General features: G+C 40.7%; 1 protein-coding gene across 5 annotated transcripts in view; it reads left to right on the plus strand.

Moving 5' to 3' along the window:
- Nars2 (asparaginyl-tRNA synthetase 2, mitochondrial) overlaps positions 1-20,548 on the plus strand; it is a 105,918-nt gene that overhangs the window by 9,655 nt on the left and 75,715 nt on the right. For all 5 annotated transcript variants that reach the window (XR_003837109.1, XM_021167574.2, XM_021167576.2 and 2 more), the window contains one exon: positions 13,298-13,378. Coding sequence is in view for 4 of the 5 variants with exons in the window: in XM_021167574.2 (XP_021023233.1) it covers positions 13,298-13,378 (81 nt within the window). In the remaining variant the exon portion in view is untranslated. The remainder of the gene's footprint in view (positions 1-13,297; positions 13,379-20,548) is intronic.

The following is a 20,548-nucleotide window of genomic DNA, read 5'->3' on the forward strand; positions in this document are numbered from 1 at the left end:
GTTTAGTGGAAGCTCTGGGGCATCCAGTTAGTTGATATTGTTGTTCTTCCTACAAGGTTGCAATCCCCAGCTCCTTCATTCCTTCCCCAACTCTTCCATTGGGGTCTCTGCGCTCAGTCTGATGTTTGGCTGTGTGCATCCACATCTGTATTGGTTGGTCGCTGGGAGATCCTCTCAGGGGACAGCTGTACAAGGCTCCTGTCAGGAACAGCTTCTTGGCATCAGCAATAGTGTCTGAAGATGGGATAGGTCCCTAGGAAAGCGGTCTCTGGATGGCCTTTCCTTCAGTCTCTGCTCCACTCTTCATTTCCTTTAGACAGAAACAATTCTGGGTTAAAATTTTTGAGATAGGTGGGTGGCCCATCCCTCAACTGGGGGCCATGCCTATCTACTGGATGTGGTCTTTACATGTTCTATCCCCTTTGTTGGATATTTTGGCTAATGTCATCCCAGTTGGGTCCTGGGAACCTCCTGCTTCCCTGGCATCTGGGACTTTCTAGTGGCTACCACAGTTCCCCATCCGCCACTGCTACACACCTCCATTCAGTTTCCTGACCCTCTGTACTTCTCCCTCTCTCCTCCCACATCTCATTCTGCTCCCCCTTTCCCCTTCCCCTCCTCTCTCCTTCCCTTTACCTTCCATGATTATTTTGTTCCCCCTTCTAAGTTGTACTGAAGCATCCAACTTTGGTCTTCCTTCTTCTTGAGCTTCATATGGTCTGTGAGTTTTATCATGGGTATTCTGAGCTTTTGGACTAATGATCCACGTATCAGTGAGAACATACCGTTTGTGTGCTTTTGTGACTGGGTTACCTCATTCAGGATGATATTTTCAAGTTCCATCTATTTGCTTGTGAATTTCATGAAGTCATTTGTTTTTAATAGCTGAGTAGTACTCCATTGTGAAAATGTATCACATTTTCTGTATCCATTCCTCCATTGAGGGGTATCTGGGTTGTTTCCAGCTTCTACCTAATATAAATATGGTTGATGTAAACATAGTGGAGCATGTATCTTATTACATGTTGAAGCATCTTCTGGGTATATACCCAGGAGTGGTAAGCTGGGTCCTTAGGTAGAACTATTTCCAATTTTCTGAGGAACCGCCAGACTGATTTCCAGAGTGGTTGTACCAGCTTTCAATCCCACCAGCAATGGAGGAGTGTTCCTCTTTCTCCACATCCTCCCCAGCATCTGCTGTCACCTGAGTTTTTGATCTTAACCATTCTGACTAATGTGAGGTGGAATCTCAGGGTTGTTTTGATTTGCATTTTCCTGATGATTAAGGATGTTGAACATTTCTTTAGGTGCTTCTCGGCCATTCAAGATTCTTAGCTATATACCCCATTTTTTAAATAGGGTTATTTGGTTCCCTGGAGTCTGAACTTCTTAAGTTCTTTGTATATATTGGATATTAGCCCTCTTTGGGATGTAAAGATTTTTTCCCAATCTGTGGGTTGCTGTTTTGTCCTATTGACAGTGTCCTTTGACTTACAGAAGGTTTTCAATTTTATGAGATCCCATTTGTCAATAATTGATCTTTGAGCCTGAGCCATTGGTGTTCTGTTCAGGAAAATTTCCCCTGTACCGATGTGTTCAAGGCTCTTTCCCACTTTTGTTAGATTCATTATGTCTGGTTTTATGTTGAGGTCCTTGATCCATTTGGACTTGAGCTTTGTACAAGGAGATAAAGAATGGATCAATCTACATTCCTCTGCATGCTGACTACCACTTGAACCAGCACCATTTGTTGAATATGCTGTCTTTTTTTCCACTGGATGGTTTTGCCTTCTTTGTCAAAGATCAAGTGACCATAGGTATGTGGATTTGTTTCTGAGTCTTCAATTTTTTATTATTTTTTTTCTTTTTCGGTTTTTCGAGACAGGGATTCTCTGTGTAGCCCTGGCTGACCTGGAACTCACTCTGTAGACCAGGCTGACCTCGAACTCAGAAATCCACCTGCCTCTGCCTCTGCCTCCCAAGTGCTGGGATTAAAGGCTTGTGCCACCACGCCCTGCTCCTGGGTCTTCAATTCTATTCCATTGATCTACCTGTCTGACTCTGTACCCATACCATGCAGTTTAGGGGTGTTTTTTGTTTGTTTTTGTTTGTTTGTTTGTTTGTTTGTTTGGTTAATCATTGTTGCTCAGTAGTACAGCTTGAGATCAGGGATGGTGATTCTGCAGAGGTTCTTTTATTGTTGAGAATACTTGTTGAGAATATCCTGGGTTTTTTGTTATTCTAGATAAATTTGAGAATTGGCTCTTTCTATCTCTGAAGAATTGGTTTGGAATTTTGATGGGGATTGCATTGAATCTATAGATTGCTTTTGGTAAGATGGCCATGTTCAATATATTAATCCTACCAATTCGTGAGCATGGGAGATTTTTCCATTTTCTGGGATCTTTGATTTCTTTCTTCAAACAAATTTTAAAAATGGGGTACAGAGCTAAACAAAGAATTCTCAACTGAGGAATACCGAATGACCGAGAAACACCTAAAAAAATGTTCAACATCCTTAATCATCAGGGAAATGCAAACCAAAACAACCCTGAGATCCCACCTCACACCAGTCAGAATGGCTAAGATCAAAAACTCAGGTGACAGCAGATGTTGGGAGGATGTGGAGAAAGAGGACCACTCCTCCATTACTGGTGGCATTGCAAGCTGGTACAACTACTCTGAAAATAAGTCTGGCTGTTCCTCAGAAAATTGGAAATAGTTCTAACTGAGGACCTAGCTATACCATTTCTAGGTATATACCCAGAAGATGCTCCAACATGTAATAAGGACACATGCTCCACTATGTTCATAGTAGATATATATAGATTATAATAGACAGAAGCTGGAAAGAACCCAGATGTCCCTCAACAGAGGAATGGATAAAGAAAATGTGGTACATTTACACAATGGAGTACTACTCAGCTATTAAAAACAATGAATTTATGGAATTCTTAGACAAATGGATGCATCTGGAGGATATCATCCTGAGTGAGGTAACCCAATCACAAAAGAATACACATGATATGCACTCACTGATAAGTGGATATTAGCCCAGAAGTTCAGAATACCTAAGATACAATTTGCAAAACACATGAAACTCAAGAAGAAGGAAGACCAAAGTGTGGATACTTTTACCCTTCTTAGAAGGGGGAACAAAATACCCATGGAAGGAGTTACAGAGACAAAGTTCAGAGCAGAGACTGAAGGAATGACCATCCAGAGACTGCCCCACCTGGGAATCCATCTCATAAACAACCACCAAAACCCAGATACTATTGTGGATGCCAACAAGAGCTTGCTGACAGGAGCCTGATAAAGCTGTCTCCTGAGAGGCTCTGCCAGTGCTTGACAAATACAGAAGTGGATGCTCATAGCCATCCATTGGACAGAGCACAGGGTCCCCAATGAAGGACCTAGAGAAAGTACCCAAGGAGCTGAAGGGGTTCGCAGCCCCCTAGGAGGAATAACAATATGAACTAACCAGTACCCCCAGAGCTCCCTGAGACTAAACCACCAATCAAAGAAAACACATGGTGGGGCTCATGGCTCTAAATGCATATGTAGCAGAGGATGGCCTAGTCGGTCATCAATGGGAGGAGAGGCCCTTGGTCCTGCAAAGGTTCTATGCCCCAGTATAGGGGAATGCCAGGGCCAGGAAGCATGAGTGGGAGGGTTGGTTAGCAGGGGGAGGGGGGAGAGGGTAGGGGATTTTCGGAGGGGAAACTAGGAAAGGGGATAATATTTGAAATGTAAATAAAGAAAATATCTAAAAAAAAAAAAAGACTTGAAGTCCTTGTCATACAGATCTTTCACTTGCTTGATTAGAACCACACCAAGATATTTTATATTATTTGCGACTATTGTGAAGAGTGTTGTTTCCCTAATTTCTTTCTCAGCCCGTTTAACCTTTGAGTAGAGGAAGGGTACCGATTTGTTTGAGTTAATTTCATATCCAGCTGCTTTGCTGACGTTGTTTATTAGCTGTAGGAGTTCTCTGGTGGAATTTTGCGGGTTAGGAGAGTTGCTTTGATATCTTGACTTCCGCCTTCCCAATTTTAATCCCTTTGACCTTCTTCTGTTGTCTAATTGCTCTGGCTAGAATTTGAGTTCTATATTGAATAGAGAATGGGCAGCCTTCTCCAGTCCCTGATTTTAGTAGGATTGCTTCAAGTTTCTCTCCGTTTAGTTTGCTACTAGTTTACTGGATATTGCTTTTGCTATGTTTAGGTATGGGCCTTGAATTCCTGATCTTTCAAAACTTTTAACAAGTAGGGGTGTTGCATTTTGTCAAAGGCCTTTTCAGCATCTAATGAGATGATCATGTGGGGTTTTTTTTTTTTTTTTGAGTTTGTTTATATAGTAGATTACATTGATGGATTTCCTCATATTGAACCATCCCTGCATCCCTGGATGAAGCCTACTTGATCATAGTGAATGATCATTTGATGTGTTCTTGGATTCAGTTTGAAAAACTTTCATTGAATATTTTCATATTAATACTCAAAAGGGAAATTGGTCTGAAATTCTCTTTCTTTGTTGCGTCTTTGTGTGCGTTAGGTTCAGTGTAACTGTGGTTTCATAGAACAAATTAGGTAGTGTTCCTTTTGTTTCTATTTTGTGGAATAGTTTGAAAAGTATTAGTATTAGGTCTTCTTTGAAGGTCTGATAGAATTCTGCACTAAAACCATCTGGTCCTGGGCTCTTTTTGGTTGGGAGACTTTTAATGACTGCTTCTATTTCTTTAGGGGATATGGGACTGTTTAGATGGTTTATCTGATCCTGATTTAACTTTGATACCTGTTGTCTTTCTAGAAAATCATCTGTTTCATCTTGTTTTTTCAGTTTTGTTGAGTATATGCTTTTGTAGTAGGATCTGATGATTTTTAAAATTTATTCAGTTTCTATTGTTATGTCTCCCTTTTCATTTCTGATTTTGTTAATTGGATACTGTCTCTGTGCCCTCTGGTTAGTCTGGCTAACGGTTTATCTATCTTGTTGATTTTCCTATAAACCAGCTCCAGGTTTTGTTGATTCTTTGTATAGCTCTTTTTGTTTCTACTTGGTTGATTCAACCCTGAGTTTGATTATTTCCTGCCTCCTACTCCTCTTGTATCTATTTGCTTCTTTTTGTTCTAGAGCTTTCAGGCGTGCTGTTAAGCTGCTAGTGTATGCTCTCTCCAGTTTCTTTTGGTAGGCACTCAGAGCTGAGTTTTCCTCTTAGCACTGCTTTCATTGTGTCCCATAAGTTTTGGTATGATGTGTCTTCATTTTCACTAAATTCTAAAAAGTCTTTAATTTCTTTCTTTATTTCTTCCCTGACCAAGTTATCTTTGAGCAGAGAGTTGTTCAGCTTCCATGTATATGTGGGCTTTCTGCTGTTTTTGTTGTTATTGAAGACCAGCCTTAGTTCTTGGTGGTCTTATAGAATGCTTGAGATTATTTCAATCTTCTTGTATCTGTTGAAGCTTGTTTTGTGACCGATTATATGGTCAGTTTTGGAGATTGTACCATGAAGTGCTGAGAAGAAGGTATATTCTTTTGATTTAGGGTGATATGTTCTGTAGATATTTTTATTCCCAGATCGTGGGATTCCCAGAAGAACTCTAAGAACTGCTGACCTGATGTAGTGAAACAAAAGAGCCTTTTTATTCCAGTCAGACTCGGATTGCAAACCTTCCCACTGCCCAGGATAGGAGTGCAACCCATGTCTAGGGGCTTGATGGTTTTATACAGGCATAAACAGGGATTCTTGGACTTCGGGATGAAGGAAGTATGGGGGAGGTGACAAGGGAAGTTATCCTTCAAACATGATATCGTTTGTTCAGGCAGGGGGGCAGGATCCTGCAACTAGGAAGGGGTGCTCTTCTGACCTGGGAAAAGTCTTTATGGTCCTATCAGGGAAGTAACTTTATGGTCCTATCAGGAACTAGTATGGTTTTGTTTTGTTTTGTTTTTGTTTTTTTACAAACTGGCCACAGCTGTCTGGAAACGCTTAATTGCCCTCCTCTCATGGCCCAAATGTGAGGCATTTATTATCTCTTCAAGAATGTTTAGTCTTCAATTCTCCCAAGGACAGGTACCACCTGCACTGGGAAGTGCTACCCCTGCAACACTGGGCTGAGGGATGTTTATTCTTAAGCAGGCATCTGTCACTCCCAGGGGGGTTGTGTGTGTGGGGTGTTCCTTAGGGAGTGCTACCATGAAAATGGGATAGCAGTATCTCCATGCCAGATTGGGCCCTCTCTGAAAAGTGGGGAGGGGAGGGGGAGTTCTGTGAGAAAGGCTGCCTGCACCCCTTCAGATATATCTGTTAAATCCATTTGGTTTATAACTTCTGTTAGTTTCACTGTGTCTCTGTTTAATTTCTGTTTCCATGACTTGTCCATTGATGAGAGTGTTGCATGAGGTTCAATGTGTGCTTTGAGCTTTAGTAACATTTCTTTTTCTTTTTTTTTTTTTTTTTTTTTAAAGATTTNTTTNTTTATTATATGTAAGTACACTGTAGCTGTCTTCAGACACTCCAGAAGAGGGCGCCAGATCTCGTTACGGATGGTTGTGAGCCACCATGTGGTTGCTGGGATTTGAACTCTGGACCATTGGAAGAGCAGTCGGGTGCTCTTACCCACTGAGCCATCTCACCAGCCCCACATTTCTTTTTCAAATGTGGGTATTCTTGCATTTGTGGCATAGATGTTCAGAATTGAGAGTTCATTTTGGTAGATTTTTCTTTTGATAAGTTGAAGTGTCCTTACTCATCTTTTTTGAAAACTTTTGGTTGAAAGTCGATTTTATTCAATATTACAATGGCTAATCCAGTTTATTTCTTGGGACCATTTGCTTGGAAAATTTTTTTCCAGCCCTTTACTTTGAGGTAGTGTCTGTCTTTGTCACTGAGGTGTCCTGTATGCAGCAAAATGCTGGGTCCTGTTTATGTATCCAGTCTGTTATTTCTGTGTCTTTTTATTGGGGAATTGAGTTCATTGATGCTATGAGATGTTAAGGACTAGTGATTGTTGCTTCTTGTTATTTTCATTGTTAGAGGTGGAATCATGTTTGTGTGGCTCTCTTCTTTTGGGTTTGTTGTGAGAAGATTAATTTCTTGCTTTTCCTTAGGTGTAGTTTCCCTCCTTTTGTTGGAATTTTCCTTCTATTTTGTAGGGCTGGGTAAGATACTACTTAAATTTCGTTTTGTCATGGAATATCTATGGTTTCTCCATCTATGGTAATTGAAATTTTTGCTGGGTATAGTAGTCTGGGCTAGCATTTTTGTTCTCTTAGGGTCTGTATGACTTCTGCCCAGGATCTTCTGGCTTTTAGAGTCTCTGGTGATAAGTCTGGCGTAATTCTGATGGGTCTGCCTTTATATGTTACTTGACGTTTTTCACTCACAGCTTTTAATACTCTCTCTTTGTTCTGTGCATTTGGTGTTTTGATTATTATGTGATGAGAGGAATTTATTTTTTGGTCAAATCTATTTCTTGTATGTTCATGGGCATCTCTTTCTTTAGGTTAGGGACATTTTCTTCTATAATTATGTTGTAGATGTTTGCTTGCCCTTTGATTTGGGGATCTTCACTATCTTTTATACCTATTGTTCTTATGTTTGGTCTTTTCATTGTGTCCTGGATCTCCTGGATGTTTTTCATTAGAAGCTTTTCACATTTTGTATTTTCTTTGACTGTGTGTCAATGTTTTCCATGGTATCTTCTGCTCCTGGGATTCTCTCTTCTATCTCTTGTGTTCTGTTGGTGATGCTTGAATCTATGACTCCTGAAAATTCCTAGGTTTTCCATCTCCAGGCTTGTCTCCCTTTGTGATTTCTTTATTGTTTCTCTTTTCATTTTTAGATCCTAGAATGTTTTGTTCAATTCCTTCACCTGTTTGGTTGTGTTTTCCTGTATTTCTTTAAGGGATTTCTGTGTTTCCTCTTTAAGGGCTTCTAGCTGTTTACCTGCATTCTCCTGTATTTCTTTACGGTTTATGTCCTTAAAGTCCTCTGTCATCATCATGAGATGGGATTTTTAGATTAGAATCTTGCTTTTCTGGTGTGTTGGGATATCCAGGGCTTGCTGTGGTGGGAGATCTGGCTTCTGATGATACTAAGTAGCATTGATTTCTGTTGCTTATGTTCTTGAGCTTGTCTCTCACCATCTGTATATCTCTGATGTTAACTGGCTTTGCTGGCTTTGACTGGATCCTGTCCTGCCTGTGAGCCTGTAAGCCTGGGTGTGTCAGAGCTCCTGGGGGTCAAGCTGTCCTGGGTGTGTTTGGGGTGTGGAGGGCTGTAGCACAGGGTCCACTTCTGGGCACAGATGTAAATCTGTGCAGATGCAAATCAGAAGCTTTTCAAATACAGAACACAGGCCTAGTTTTAAAATTATGAACTTATATATGTTTAATACCTCTCCTATAAGTTAGTTTTGATTAATTTGTTGCATTTTTCCTCTTTGTATACCTTTTGATTTTCAGTGCTACCAGATGATGTGGATTTTACCTTGTGAGTACAGGGTATATATAAAGGTCCTCAATTTGTGTTCTGGTATATCATTAAGTTACTTGAAAACTGTTCAGTATTTTTGGTCTATCATGTCTAAAAGAGGGCTCAGTGTCCTACTGATTATTTGTTATGGTCCAGGCCTCAACCTTCCTAAGGCTGCTGTGACCCTATAATACAGTTCTGCATGTTGTGGTGACACCCCCCACCATAAAATCATTTTTGTTTCTACTTCATAACTGTAATTTTGCTACTGTTGTGAATCATAATACAAATATCTGTGTTTTTTTGTGAAAGGGTCATTTGACTCCCAAAGTGGTTGCCCCACACTGATGGAGGCAAGCCTTCCTGATTATTCTATCTGGCTGTGTGAGCATCCAGCCAACAAGCAAATACTGGTCCCTTTCTCTGCCAATCTCTGTGGACTATTCTGTTCACAACTTTGCATAGTTTCTTCTATCTTGTGCTAATCAGTTCTGTACCTGACACACCTGGGCAGCACTCTAGCCACCTAGTTCCCACCTGTCTGAGATTCTGCCCTTTGAACTGCAGCCATTTTGTTTCTGCAGACTCTTAACAGTTCCTTGACAGTGTTCAGATAAGAGGGTGGATCCAGTCTCCCACTTTGGTCATATTTGTGGGAGGACAGTGGTGAGCCAGTAGATAAAGCCTATGCTGTTTTCCTGTGTCAACCCCTTCAGACTCTGGGGCCATGTGAACACATGGAGTTTCAGTCTAGTTCTACCTCACCAGGACACTTCTTGCTTCTTGGAAAGGTCCACTAGAGCTTATTTCTGGAAGACTACCAAAGAGCATCATAGCTTTAAGGCATATAGTTTTGATTAAACAGAGGAAAGTAAATTATAAGTATGCAATTTTATCCCATTATACTTTAAAAGGGTCTATTTACATGTCATCTCATAAATTTATTTATTCACCTTTTATATGACCTATAGTAGTAGTACTTGACCCAGACAAGTATAAAATCTCTCTAGAGCTAAAAAGAAAGGGTGGTGGCAGCAGTGGTGTGTGTGTGTGTGTGTGTGTCCCAGACTTTAAATAACTGAGAAAAGACCTGCTTTAAAACAGTTTTATATAGTTTTGGCCACTAGATGGTGCTATTGACAAGCCATTGATCCACTGACAAGTAAACTTTACCTACTTTTTATATTTCTTTATTATTTTGAGCTTTCATAAATATGAAAATAATTTAAAATATAGAGCAGACTATACAAATCTGACATAAGAAAAATAGTTAAATGGTTGGAAGTAATTTTAGCATTGTTAATAGTTATAAAGTCAAGACACTTAAATGCTGTAAATTTACCTTTTAGTTTTTTAAAAAATATATTTGATGTGTATGTGTGTTTTGCTTGTATGTATGTGTGTGCAGCGCATGCATTCTAAGGCCTGCGAATGCCAGGATGTGGCTTGAGGCCCCCAGGAACCAGAATGAAGAAAGGGATGTTCGTGAGCACCATGTAGGTGCCGTGACTCGAACCCAGGTCCTCTGGAAGAACAAGCATGCTCTTAGCACTGGCCAAACCATCTCTCCAGCTTCTCATTTTAAAGTTTTTTTTTTTTAATATTTTTTTATTAGGTATTTTCCTCATTTACATTTCCAATGCTATCCCAAAAGTCCCCCATACCTTCTCCCCCCACCCCCCTACACACACTCCCACTTTTTGGCCCTGGCATTCCCCTGTACTGGGGCATATAAAGTTTGCACGTCCAATGGGCCTCTCTTTCCAGTGATGGCCGACTAGGCCATCTTTTGATACATATGCAGCTAGAGTCNAGAGCTCNGGGGTACTGGTTAGTTCATAATGTTGTTNCANCTANAGGGTTGCAGATCCCTTTAGCTCCTTGGGTACTTTCTCTAGCTCCTCCATTGGGAGCCCTATGATCCATCCACTAGCTGACTGTGAGCATCCACTTCTGTGTTTTCTAGGCCCCGGCATAGTCTCACAAGAGACAGCTATATCTGGGTCCTTTCAGCAAAATCTTGCTAGTGTATGCAATGGTTTCAGCGTTTGGAGGCTGATTATGGGATGGATCCCTGGATATGGCAGTCTCTCTAGATGGCCCATCCTTTTGTCTCAGCTCCAAACTTTGTCTCTGTAACTCCTTCCATGAGTGTTCCCAGTTCTAAGAAGGGGCAAAGTGTCCACACTTTGGTCTTCATTCTTCTTGAGTTTCATGTGTTTTTCAAATTGTAACTTATATCTCGGGTATTCTAAGTTTCTGGGCTAATATCCACTTACCAGTGAGTACATATCATTTGAGTTCTTTTGTGATTGGGTTACTATTAAAAACATATAATCCTAATGTTTCATTTTGTGGTGTCTGCTTGTGTACATGACACTTTGAAATGTATATTTTCAAGAAGTCACTAGAGCCAGAGTGTGTTGGTTCATGGCTGTAATCTCAAGTACTCAGGACACTGAGGCAGGCTTGCCAGAAGTTGTGGTTAGTAATTACCACTTCAACCAGGGCTGCATAGGAAGATTATGTTTCAGAAACCCACAAAAAGGGCCGTTGTTGTACTTATTAATAATGGTTACATATTACCTAGTATTTGCTATTGTTTCTTTGATTTATTACTGTAAGCTTATAAAAAGATGGTTCCAGACCTATCAAATTTGTTAATATAGTAAAAACTGGGGATTTGAATCTTATTCTAAGCTAGGATTCTGTAACTGTCTAAGTCATTCTTTGGTTTGAATATCAAAAATGGTTTTGTGCAGACTGGGGCTGTGGTCGGGCTGCCCTTGTTCTGGGAAGGCCTCAGTCACTCGCTCAGTCAAGGCGGACACTGCGCATCCACCTCCCCTTGTGCTCACTCTGTGTCCATCTGCGCCTTTCTCGCCCACCGTCTCTTCCTCAGACTTTGCTTGTGCTGCTTGTACTGCCCTTCCTTTGGGTTTTCCCTGTTACAGCTTTGGTAATGTTGTGGATTTGGTGAGCTTTGCTGGCAGCATTAAAACTTGCAAACTGATGGCCTCCTGGAGCAGCTCGATGCCCGCCCGCCTGCCCTCCCGCCTGCCCTCCCGCGTTCTGTCAGCTTTGTGTTGTTTACCTCGCATCTGCTGCTGCTTCACACGGCAGCTCCCCAGCGCTGGAGCTGGCAACTGTAGTCGGCCGGCCATTACGTTTCTTCTCCCAGCCTCGTTTCCTTTGGATTTTTCACTTCCTTTCTTTGTTTACTGTGCTCATGCTCAGAGTTGCCTGCACTCACATGGAATAAATGATTCATGTCCATAATTCTTGGTTCATAAGAAATACAGTTTTTATGCAATAATCTTATTGATTGTATTTCATTGATCCTTTCTAGTGTGCTGTGTGCGGCACCTTTAAGCACGCTGCTTTCAGGTTAAGTGCATATTTGAATAATTTCTGGAAGCCGTAATTTATATCTTGAATGTTTAACCAGTCCATATCTATGTAAGTTGTTGGTTAAATAATTTCTTTTGTGGTCAGAACTCTTGAATTCAGAGAGGGTCGTACTTGGAAGGTCTTCCTCTGATTATGCCTAAAGATGTTTTTACGTTCTACTCAAGATAGGCAGAACCTGGCAGGGATGTAAATGCATGAATTTATTGTATTGATTTCAAGGCTGAAATTCTGCATTAAGTAGATAGCATTCTGCCTGTATACTGTAAAGTCTCTTTTGGCTGTCTGCACTTCCATCCTGCCACATCCATTCTGAATGTAACCTTTTGCCTACATGCATAGTCGGAATGAGAGAAGCATAACCTTGAAGGTGATGGGTTATTTCAATCCTGCTAGCAACAGCGTTTGTGGTTCACTAATGGAAATAGTCGCAGACTTTTGATCGGAAGGACTGCAGTTGGGCGCCTCTGTGATGGATGGGCTTGCTCCTCTCACAATGTTCTATAAGCAGAGGAAGTGCGCTCACTGCCGTTGTCATGTGCAGTATGCGCTGTACCATCGATTCAGTGACAGAGACTTGTTAGATCCTTCCTCCCTCTTCCTCTTTAGTCCCTGTTTATCAGCTGTTATCTTCTCCTTCTCCTTCTCCTTACTGCTGAGGCTTCATTTCAAGATAACTTCATATTGTTCATTGGCATTCTGTTAGCAGTGTGGGCAATGCCATTCCACAATAGCCTTGGATGGAAGATCATCCTCATTATGTCAGGAGTGAGCAGGAGAAATAGCATTAGAGAGAGAGAGAGAGAGAGAGAGAGAGAGAGAGAGAGAGAAAGAAAGAGGGAGGGAGGGAGGGAGAGAGGGAGGGAGGGAGGGGGGGGAGAGAGAGAGGGAGGGAGGGAGGGATGGAGGGAGAGAGAGAGAGAGAGAGATCATTGCTAAAGAGCCTGTGCTCTACCCCTGGCCTAGCTACTGACTAGTTGCCTAACTTGGAAATTCAGGAGATCTCTCTAGAATAGAGATTGCTTATTTTTGAAATTAAGTAGTTAGACAAGGTACATCTAAGTCTGTTATATATTTGAATTTTTTGTATGCTTCTAAGCATAATTAAGCACTCAACTCTCCAAGTATGATAATGAATGCATATAATCCCAGCACAAGAGGCTGAGAGACAGGAGGATCAAGAATTCAAGGCCAGCCTGTCGTATTCCATAGCAAACCCCTCTCAAACACCCATAAACAAAAAAACCCCACCCCACTTGCCTGATCTTTGAACCGTGTTGTATCTGGAGAGTTGTGGAGAGCTGCATGTCGGCAGGATGTCGGTGCCATTTTAATAGTAAAGTGCAGCATTGGGTCTTGGGGTTCTTCCACATACAGATGTACTGAAGAGTTCTCCTTCTCTTCCAGGACAATGGCTTTGTGCACATTCATACCCCAGTACTCACATCCAATGACTGTGAGGGGGCCGGAGAGCTTTTTCAAGTGGAGGTAAGCTGTAGTCCCCTCTTACTGCTGCTTAATATTTTTCTTTAAGGATTTACTTTAAATTTAATAATGGTTATGTGGACTGAAGATCATGGCTAGCACCTGAAACTTTCAGTAGTAATCCTTGAACAACATTCACACAGCTCCCATCTCCTGTTATTCCACTGGAGCTAGAAGGGGTGAATTTTTAACTTAGCATTCTGTTTGCTTTTTCATGGAGTATATATGTCAGTTAAATCAGAAAGGGGGGAGTATTTACAGTCAGGAAGGGAACCAGGGAGGCGGGACAGGAGAATGACAGGAAGAAGGGTTGTAAATAAGAACAAAACATTACAATATATGCATAGCTATAAAATGTCACAATGAAGCCCATTTCTTTGTATGCCAATCAAAAAAAAATGAAAAAGTAGAGTAAAAATCTAAGTAGATTAGAAAAATAAAAGAGTACAAAAGTATGCATATAAAGAAAGATTTTTCCAAAATTGTAAAAGAATATATTTTTTTCATATGATATGATTCACCTCCTAAAATAGTTTTTTTCTCTGTTCAACTTTATTTTAGTTTTGAGCATATTTTCCCAACATGTCTCCCACCCTCTTCTCTGTACCCTGGTTTTTCCACTTTGTCCCCTACACAGTTTTGCTTCTGCTTTCAGGTCATATATACATACGTGTTTTATGTACTAATATAAAATCTAGAAATCAGTAATGANATAAAATGTGATATTTGTCTAAGGTAGACTTAATGTCATAGCCCTGCCTACATCCATTTTTCTGCAGATAGCATCTTTGTTCTTTATGACTGAAAAAAAATTCCATTGTGTAGGCAGGGAAATTAGCTCCTTTGATAGAATACTTACCAAAGCCTTGGGTTTAAATCCTACTATCTCATGAACTAGGTGTGGCAATGAATATTTGTAATTCCAGCACTGGTGAGATGGAAGTGATGGGATCAGAAGTTCAAGGTGATCTTCAGCTCTAAAGCAAGTTCAAAAGTAGTCAGGCTACATAAAACTTGTCTTTAAAAGACTCCCGTTGTGCATATGTACCGTACTTTTGATGATGAACCCTTAGGTGGTTTTATTACTTAGCTATTGTGAATAGCGTTGTAATAAACATTAGTGTGCAAGAATTTCTTTGAAGTCTTTCAGGTAAATACCTAGGAGTCGTGTAGGATGGCGAGTGTCAACGGCCCAAAAGAAACAGGCTCCGTTGTCCTTAAGGTCCAAATCAGGACCAAATTGAGGCCCAAAAGTTTTAGACGTTAGGTCTCTCATTAAGGTCTCCTGTCCATTTGGAGAAGTTTTTGGTTTTTTTTTTTTTTTTTTTTTTTTTTTTTGCATTTCTCTATTTTATTTTATTTTTTTTGACCTATCAGTCTGCTTTTATTGATATAACTGAGGAGAAGATTTTTATACAGGGTATTTGATGGAGATTTGGGTTCATTTTTCTGCATGTGGCTATCCATTGTTCCTGGTAGCATATGTCAGAGAGGCTGCATTTTCTCCAGTGAATAATTTTGTCGTCATTGTTAAAACTCAAACGGGGTGGTTGTGCAGGTTTGCATCTGAGTCCTTTTTTACTCCATTGATCTGTGTGTCTATCTTGTGCCAGTTCTATGCTGATTTTATTAGTTAATACTATGGCTCTAGCTTGAAATCAAGTGAGTGATACCTATAACGTCATTCATATGTGTAGAGGTGTATAGTGTGTGTTCGTGTCTGTGTGGGTGTATTCACATGCAGCTTCGTGTGTCTGCATGTGGAGGCCAGAGGTCAACATGAGATGTCCTCCTCCATTTCTTTCTATCTAATCTTTTTCAGACAGGGTCTCTCACTAACCCTGCAGCTCATCAATTGACTAGGCTTCAGGCTGGCCAGTGAGTTTCAGGAATCCAGAATCCACCTGCCTATCACCCCCTTCCAGGGCTGAAGTTACCTACATGTCCTGCTGTCCCTAGCTTTATGTAGGTGCTAGATACTCACGTCCTCATACCTGCACACCGGGCACGTCAGTAACGGAGCCATCGTCTCTGTCCCCAGTATTCTCTCTGCTCAGGGTTACTTGGCCATCTGACATCTTTTGTGCTTTCATATGAATCTCAAAGGTGTTTTATCTATTTCAGTAAAGAATGGCATTGGGATTTTTATGAGATTTCATTGCCTCTATAGATTGGTTTTGATAAAATGGCCGGCCATTTTTGCAATATTACTTCTTCCAATCAATGAATGTGGGACGCCTTCTTTCTACCTTCTGGTGTCTTTTTAGTATTTTTTTCTTCTTCAGTGAGTGAGTTTTCATTGTAGTCTTTCATTTCCTAAGGTTTATTCCGGGGGTTTTTGTTTGTTTTTAATTTTAAGACAGTTGTGAATGTGATTGTTCCCTTGATTTAGTTTTCAGTTTGTCATTGGTATATAGGGAGGCTTCCAGGTTTTGTATGTTACTTGTGTAGCCTGCCACTTTTCCACTGAGCACTTATCACTTAGCTGGAAGTGCTAAGAGTTTTCTTTAGGACCTTTGTGGTGGTTAAAAAGAGAAGTGTGCCCCATACGCTTAGGCATTTGCACACTTGCATACAGCTACCCTGAGCAGTCTGGGAGGTGTGGTCTTGCTGGAGGAGGTGAGTCATGGAGGCAGGGGCAAGCCTCCAGAGTTTAGGGCCCTGCCCAGCTTCCAGCTCCTTTTCTCTGTGCTTGTAGTAAAACCTGTGATCTCTCACTTCCTGCTCCTGCTGCAGTGCCTGCCACATGCTGCCATGCTTTCCCACCGTAATGGATTCCGATCCCTCTGGAGTCCTAAGCTAAAATAAGCCCTTCCTCCCGTTAGTCACTTTGATCATGTTCTTCTACCACACAGCTGAGAAGAAACTGAAGCACAGAATCCTGTCATCTGCAAACAAGGGTACCTCGTCCTTCCTGTCTGTACCTCCTTTGGCTTTCTACTTTCCTCTTGTCTTATTGTTCTAGTTAAGATGCAAAGACTTTTCGTTTAATTATTTTTGAAAGATTTATTTTTATCTGACATGTGTGAGGGTTGCCTGCATGTATGTATGTGTACCTCCTGCCTGCCTGATACCTGTGGAAGCCAAGCAAGAGCTCCGGATATCCTGGTACTGGACTTACAGATAGGTGTGAGCTTACATGTATGTGCTATCAACTAAACCTGCCTTCTCTTCTCAGCAATTGCAATGAGCACTGTTAACCACTGACCTCTCTCTCCAGCCTCAGTTCTCTGAGTTCTTAGCCAGACACTGTAAGCCTGTCCATATTGCAGGTTAAAATAAACGAAAAAAAAACCCAAGACAACAACAACAACAACCAAAACCCACATATTACAGGCCATGCTCGATGCTTGTAATTACATTCATGTAATTCCAATCCTCAGATAAAAACGGGGAATTGTGCATTTCAGGGCAGCACAAGACTGTGCCCTGGAGTAAAATAAAGTGCTCAGCCAGCCTTTCTTACGGGTGAGCTTTTGAAAGCCACTCATTTACCAACTTTACTGTTCCAGATCATTATTTAGTTGTAGACCAGTGAAACAGAGAGCCATGTTGTTGAGTCATACTTTTGTGCTTCCGTTGTTTATTTATTTACGGGCTTAATAGGTCAAGACTTGACCTATTGAAGGCATTAATAAGACCACGAATCGAATGTTGTCCTTTATACAAAAGTTGAGGAAATCTTGATGATAATCGGCTTTTTGGGAAAAGAAAATAAAAATTACTTGAGAGCCAAAGGAGGTATAGTGTTCCTGTAATACTAGTACTTAAAAAAAGAGAGAGAGAGAGAGAAAAGAAAAGAAAGGAAGAGGAAATAGCCTTGTTGGACATTGGAAGTGGAAGTGTTAGCATCTGCATGCATGCATTCAAAGAGCAACAAAGAAAACGCAGCAGTATTCCCAGAACTGTTCTTCCAGTTGTTCTTCTCCATCTCTTAGTATTCTGAATGTGAGCTGAAGAAAAACTAGCCACCTTAAATACACATCATAATTCCTTAATCCAAACTACTTAATAGTTAAAAGGATGAGGATTCAAGTTGTTACAAATAAAAAAGGGAATTTTTAAAGGAACTCAGCCAAGTGAAAAACTGTCTTTCTTTTACCTTTTTTTTTTTCCTTTCTTGAACCTTAATGATAAATTTGGAGATAACTGATTTGCTCCCAAAGAAATCTTTCAAGCAGATCTGATCGATTACATCATATGTCTTCTGACCCTAAATCATGCAGAAAGGCAAGTAACCGGATGAGTATGACTAAGAGGAGGAAAATACAGTTCTAAAGCTAAACAAATGAGAAGTGTTCTGTGCTCGTGTATATTATTTCAGGACCACACACAGGAATTTTACATGGTGAAGTCAGACTCTGGCTGTTCAGAAAACCATAGAGATGTGCTCTGGAGTGATGCTCTTCCTACAGTCGCATAGGCCGGACCTCAGCCATCTGTAGTGCCGGTGCTGGGTATGCCTTGCCTTCTCTTTACCTACAGAAGTTCACCACTAGGATGTAACCGGCAAGCCCTCTATTGTTTGGAAGAAGAGCCTACCAGGGTCACTTTCCTTCACCCTGTCCTTCAGGATTCATTGTTAATCTCCTCCTAGCTGCTTGTTCAGGCTTAGGGGTGCAAATCTTGGCATGTACTTTTAAAAAGGAGTGGACTTTGGTATTTAAATGTTTGCTTTTTTTAATGGGGCCCCCCTCAGCATTGATCCCTAAGCATTTAAAGATAGCAATACATAGTACGCAGCAGTTTGAGGGCAGCATTTAGTCACCTTGAACAATCAAAGTAAGAGTATGTTCTTGTAGTACTCATTGAGAAGTGAGTACATGCCCTGTTTTAGTTTTGTTCTTTCTGTTCCTATCTGAAGACTTGGATAGTTGTTAAGATTTAGGGACTATTACATACATATATAAGACGATTTCAGGGCTTTTATTTGTCATTCAGCACACATTTGATACCATCTGTGTTCAAGATGCTGTGTTAAATACTGCACAGACTATGATGCTGTAGTTGGGACTCTGGTGTGTAAACTGGTAAGTTAGGACATGATAAAGGCCTGATCGTGCTTCCTGTCATCCTTCATATCTATCGTACCCTGTCTGAATCTCTTCCCTGGCTGCTCACAGTGACTTCCCAGCTGAAAAGCTTTTGCCTTTCTTACTCTCTTCTCTAGCTTTCCTTCTCTCTCTTCCTTCCCCCTCTCTACACGTGGCTATGGCCGGCCTCTCTCCCTCTTTCTACCTTTTCTCTTTCTCCCTGCCTTTCTACAATAAAGCTCTAAAACCATAAAATACAAAATAAAACAAAACGAAACAAACAAAGAAACAAAAAAACCTATGTTTCATCTTCACAATTCTGGAGCATCTGTGGGTGGACCCCAGTTTAGGATGGATCCGTTTGGGATTTTTAAAGCTGCAAAAAGTGATAAGCATTCAGCAGTAACCAACAGAACTTTGGTCTTGCTGTGCTAAAGCCTAAAGCTCTAAACATGCTAAACACTCTTACTACTGAACCCTTAGCCTAGAAACCATATTCTGAAATTTAATCTTCTTTTAGGCTAATAATATGTGGTAGGAATATTTTTTCTTGATTTTGGGCAGTAGCAGCAAGTCACAACTACCAGTGAGCTCTATGATACTTGGTACACCAACTCTACAGTGTGGTATGTTGCTAAGTCATAATATTCAATGGGGTAGATATATTAAATGTATTTTTTTTCAATATTTGATACTAACAGTTGATGAGGGACTTATTAGGATGCAATCCCAATGTCAGTCTGGAAGCAGTGGTTTATTTCCAAGATAATAAAAAAGATGGCATGAATTAGAGGCTATGCACAGAGAATGAGGTGAAACTATAGGTACAGTTGAGATGCCACTGTTACCAATTATAGGTGATAGGGAATCACAAACAAAATTAGGTCAGTGATGATTAAGTAGATAGAAAAAGCTTGAGGGCCTGAAGAGATGGCTCATCAATTAAGAGCCCTTAGACATTTTGGAGAAGACCCAGGTTCAGTGCTAGTACCCCACATGGTAGCTCACAACTACCTGTAGCTCCAGCTTCGACTTCTGGCCTTTGGGGTTGTCTGCCTGTTTGTGGTATAGATATTCTTCTTACACACATACGCATAAATGAAAAATAAACAAATTTTAAAGGTCTTAAGTGAACATGTGAATTGACTGTGCTTCAGAGAAGGTGTTCCAGGGAAAGAAGACTTAGAGAATTGAATTTACTGGGGGCTTTCATTAGACTCCCAGTGAACATATGGAAAGCTGCCTGTTGATGGAGTATAGAGGATAAAGATGGACGGCTTCAGGAATGAGGAGTACAGGAGTTTTATTGTATGTCTATTTTAAAAAATGTTTTGTTGTGACTTGGGAGGATTCTTGTTCCACATACACAAAGCTCAGTTCGGCTGGACGTAGAAGGACCAGAGTTAAAGTCATCCTCACTGTATTCTGAGGACAACCTGAGGGGCATGAGATGAGACCCTGTCTGTAAAACAATGTGAAAACACTTTTTGAGACATGTTTCATGTACCATTACATTTACTCCCTTAAAAATACAGTTCCATTGTTTGTAATGTGCTGGGTGAGTTCCATTACTTTAGTGTGTTAGGCAAACCCAGAACTCACTAGCAGCCATTACCCACTCCTGTTTGTAACTCCCACTGATTACTTTACATAGATTTGCTTCTCCTGGAATATTTCATTTGTTGTAGTGTTTGAGGTTCATCCATGCTGCGGTGTGTATCAGTACTTGTGTGTTTATATCCAGTCTGTATTCTAGTGTGCGGGTGCCCACATGATGTGTATCCATCCATCAGCTGATGAACAGTTGTGTTGTTTTCGACTTTGGGGATAATATGAATACTACTAAGAAAAGGTTAGTGCATTTTTTTGTTTGGTCTGGATGGACATTTTCATATCCAATAAGAGCCCCCAGGAAATTCAATTCTCTAAGATCTGATAACTTTCCAACATTTCAAAACCTGTCACAGTATTTTCCAAGGTGGTTGTACAATTCTAATGCCACTAGCACTGTTAAGGGGGCTCCAGTTTCACTGCATCTTTACCTATGTGTGTTATTTTCATTCCCTTTGATTATAGTTCTGGTGTGTGGTGTGGTTTCTTATTGTGGCTTTAATTCCATTGTCTTAATTACTAAGAAGGG

Source organism: Mus caroli, chromosome 7 (assembly GCF_900094665.2).
Source record: "Mus caroli chromosome 7, CAROLI_EIJ_v1.1, whole genome shotgun sequence".
Lineage (NCBI taxonomy): Eukaryota > Metazoa > Chordata > Mammalia > Rodentia > Muridae > Mus > Mus caroli.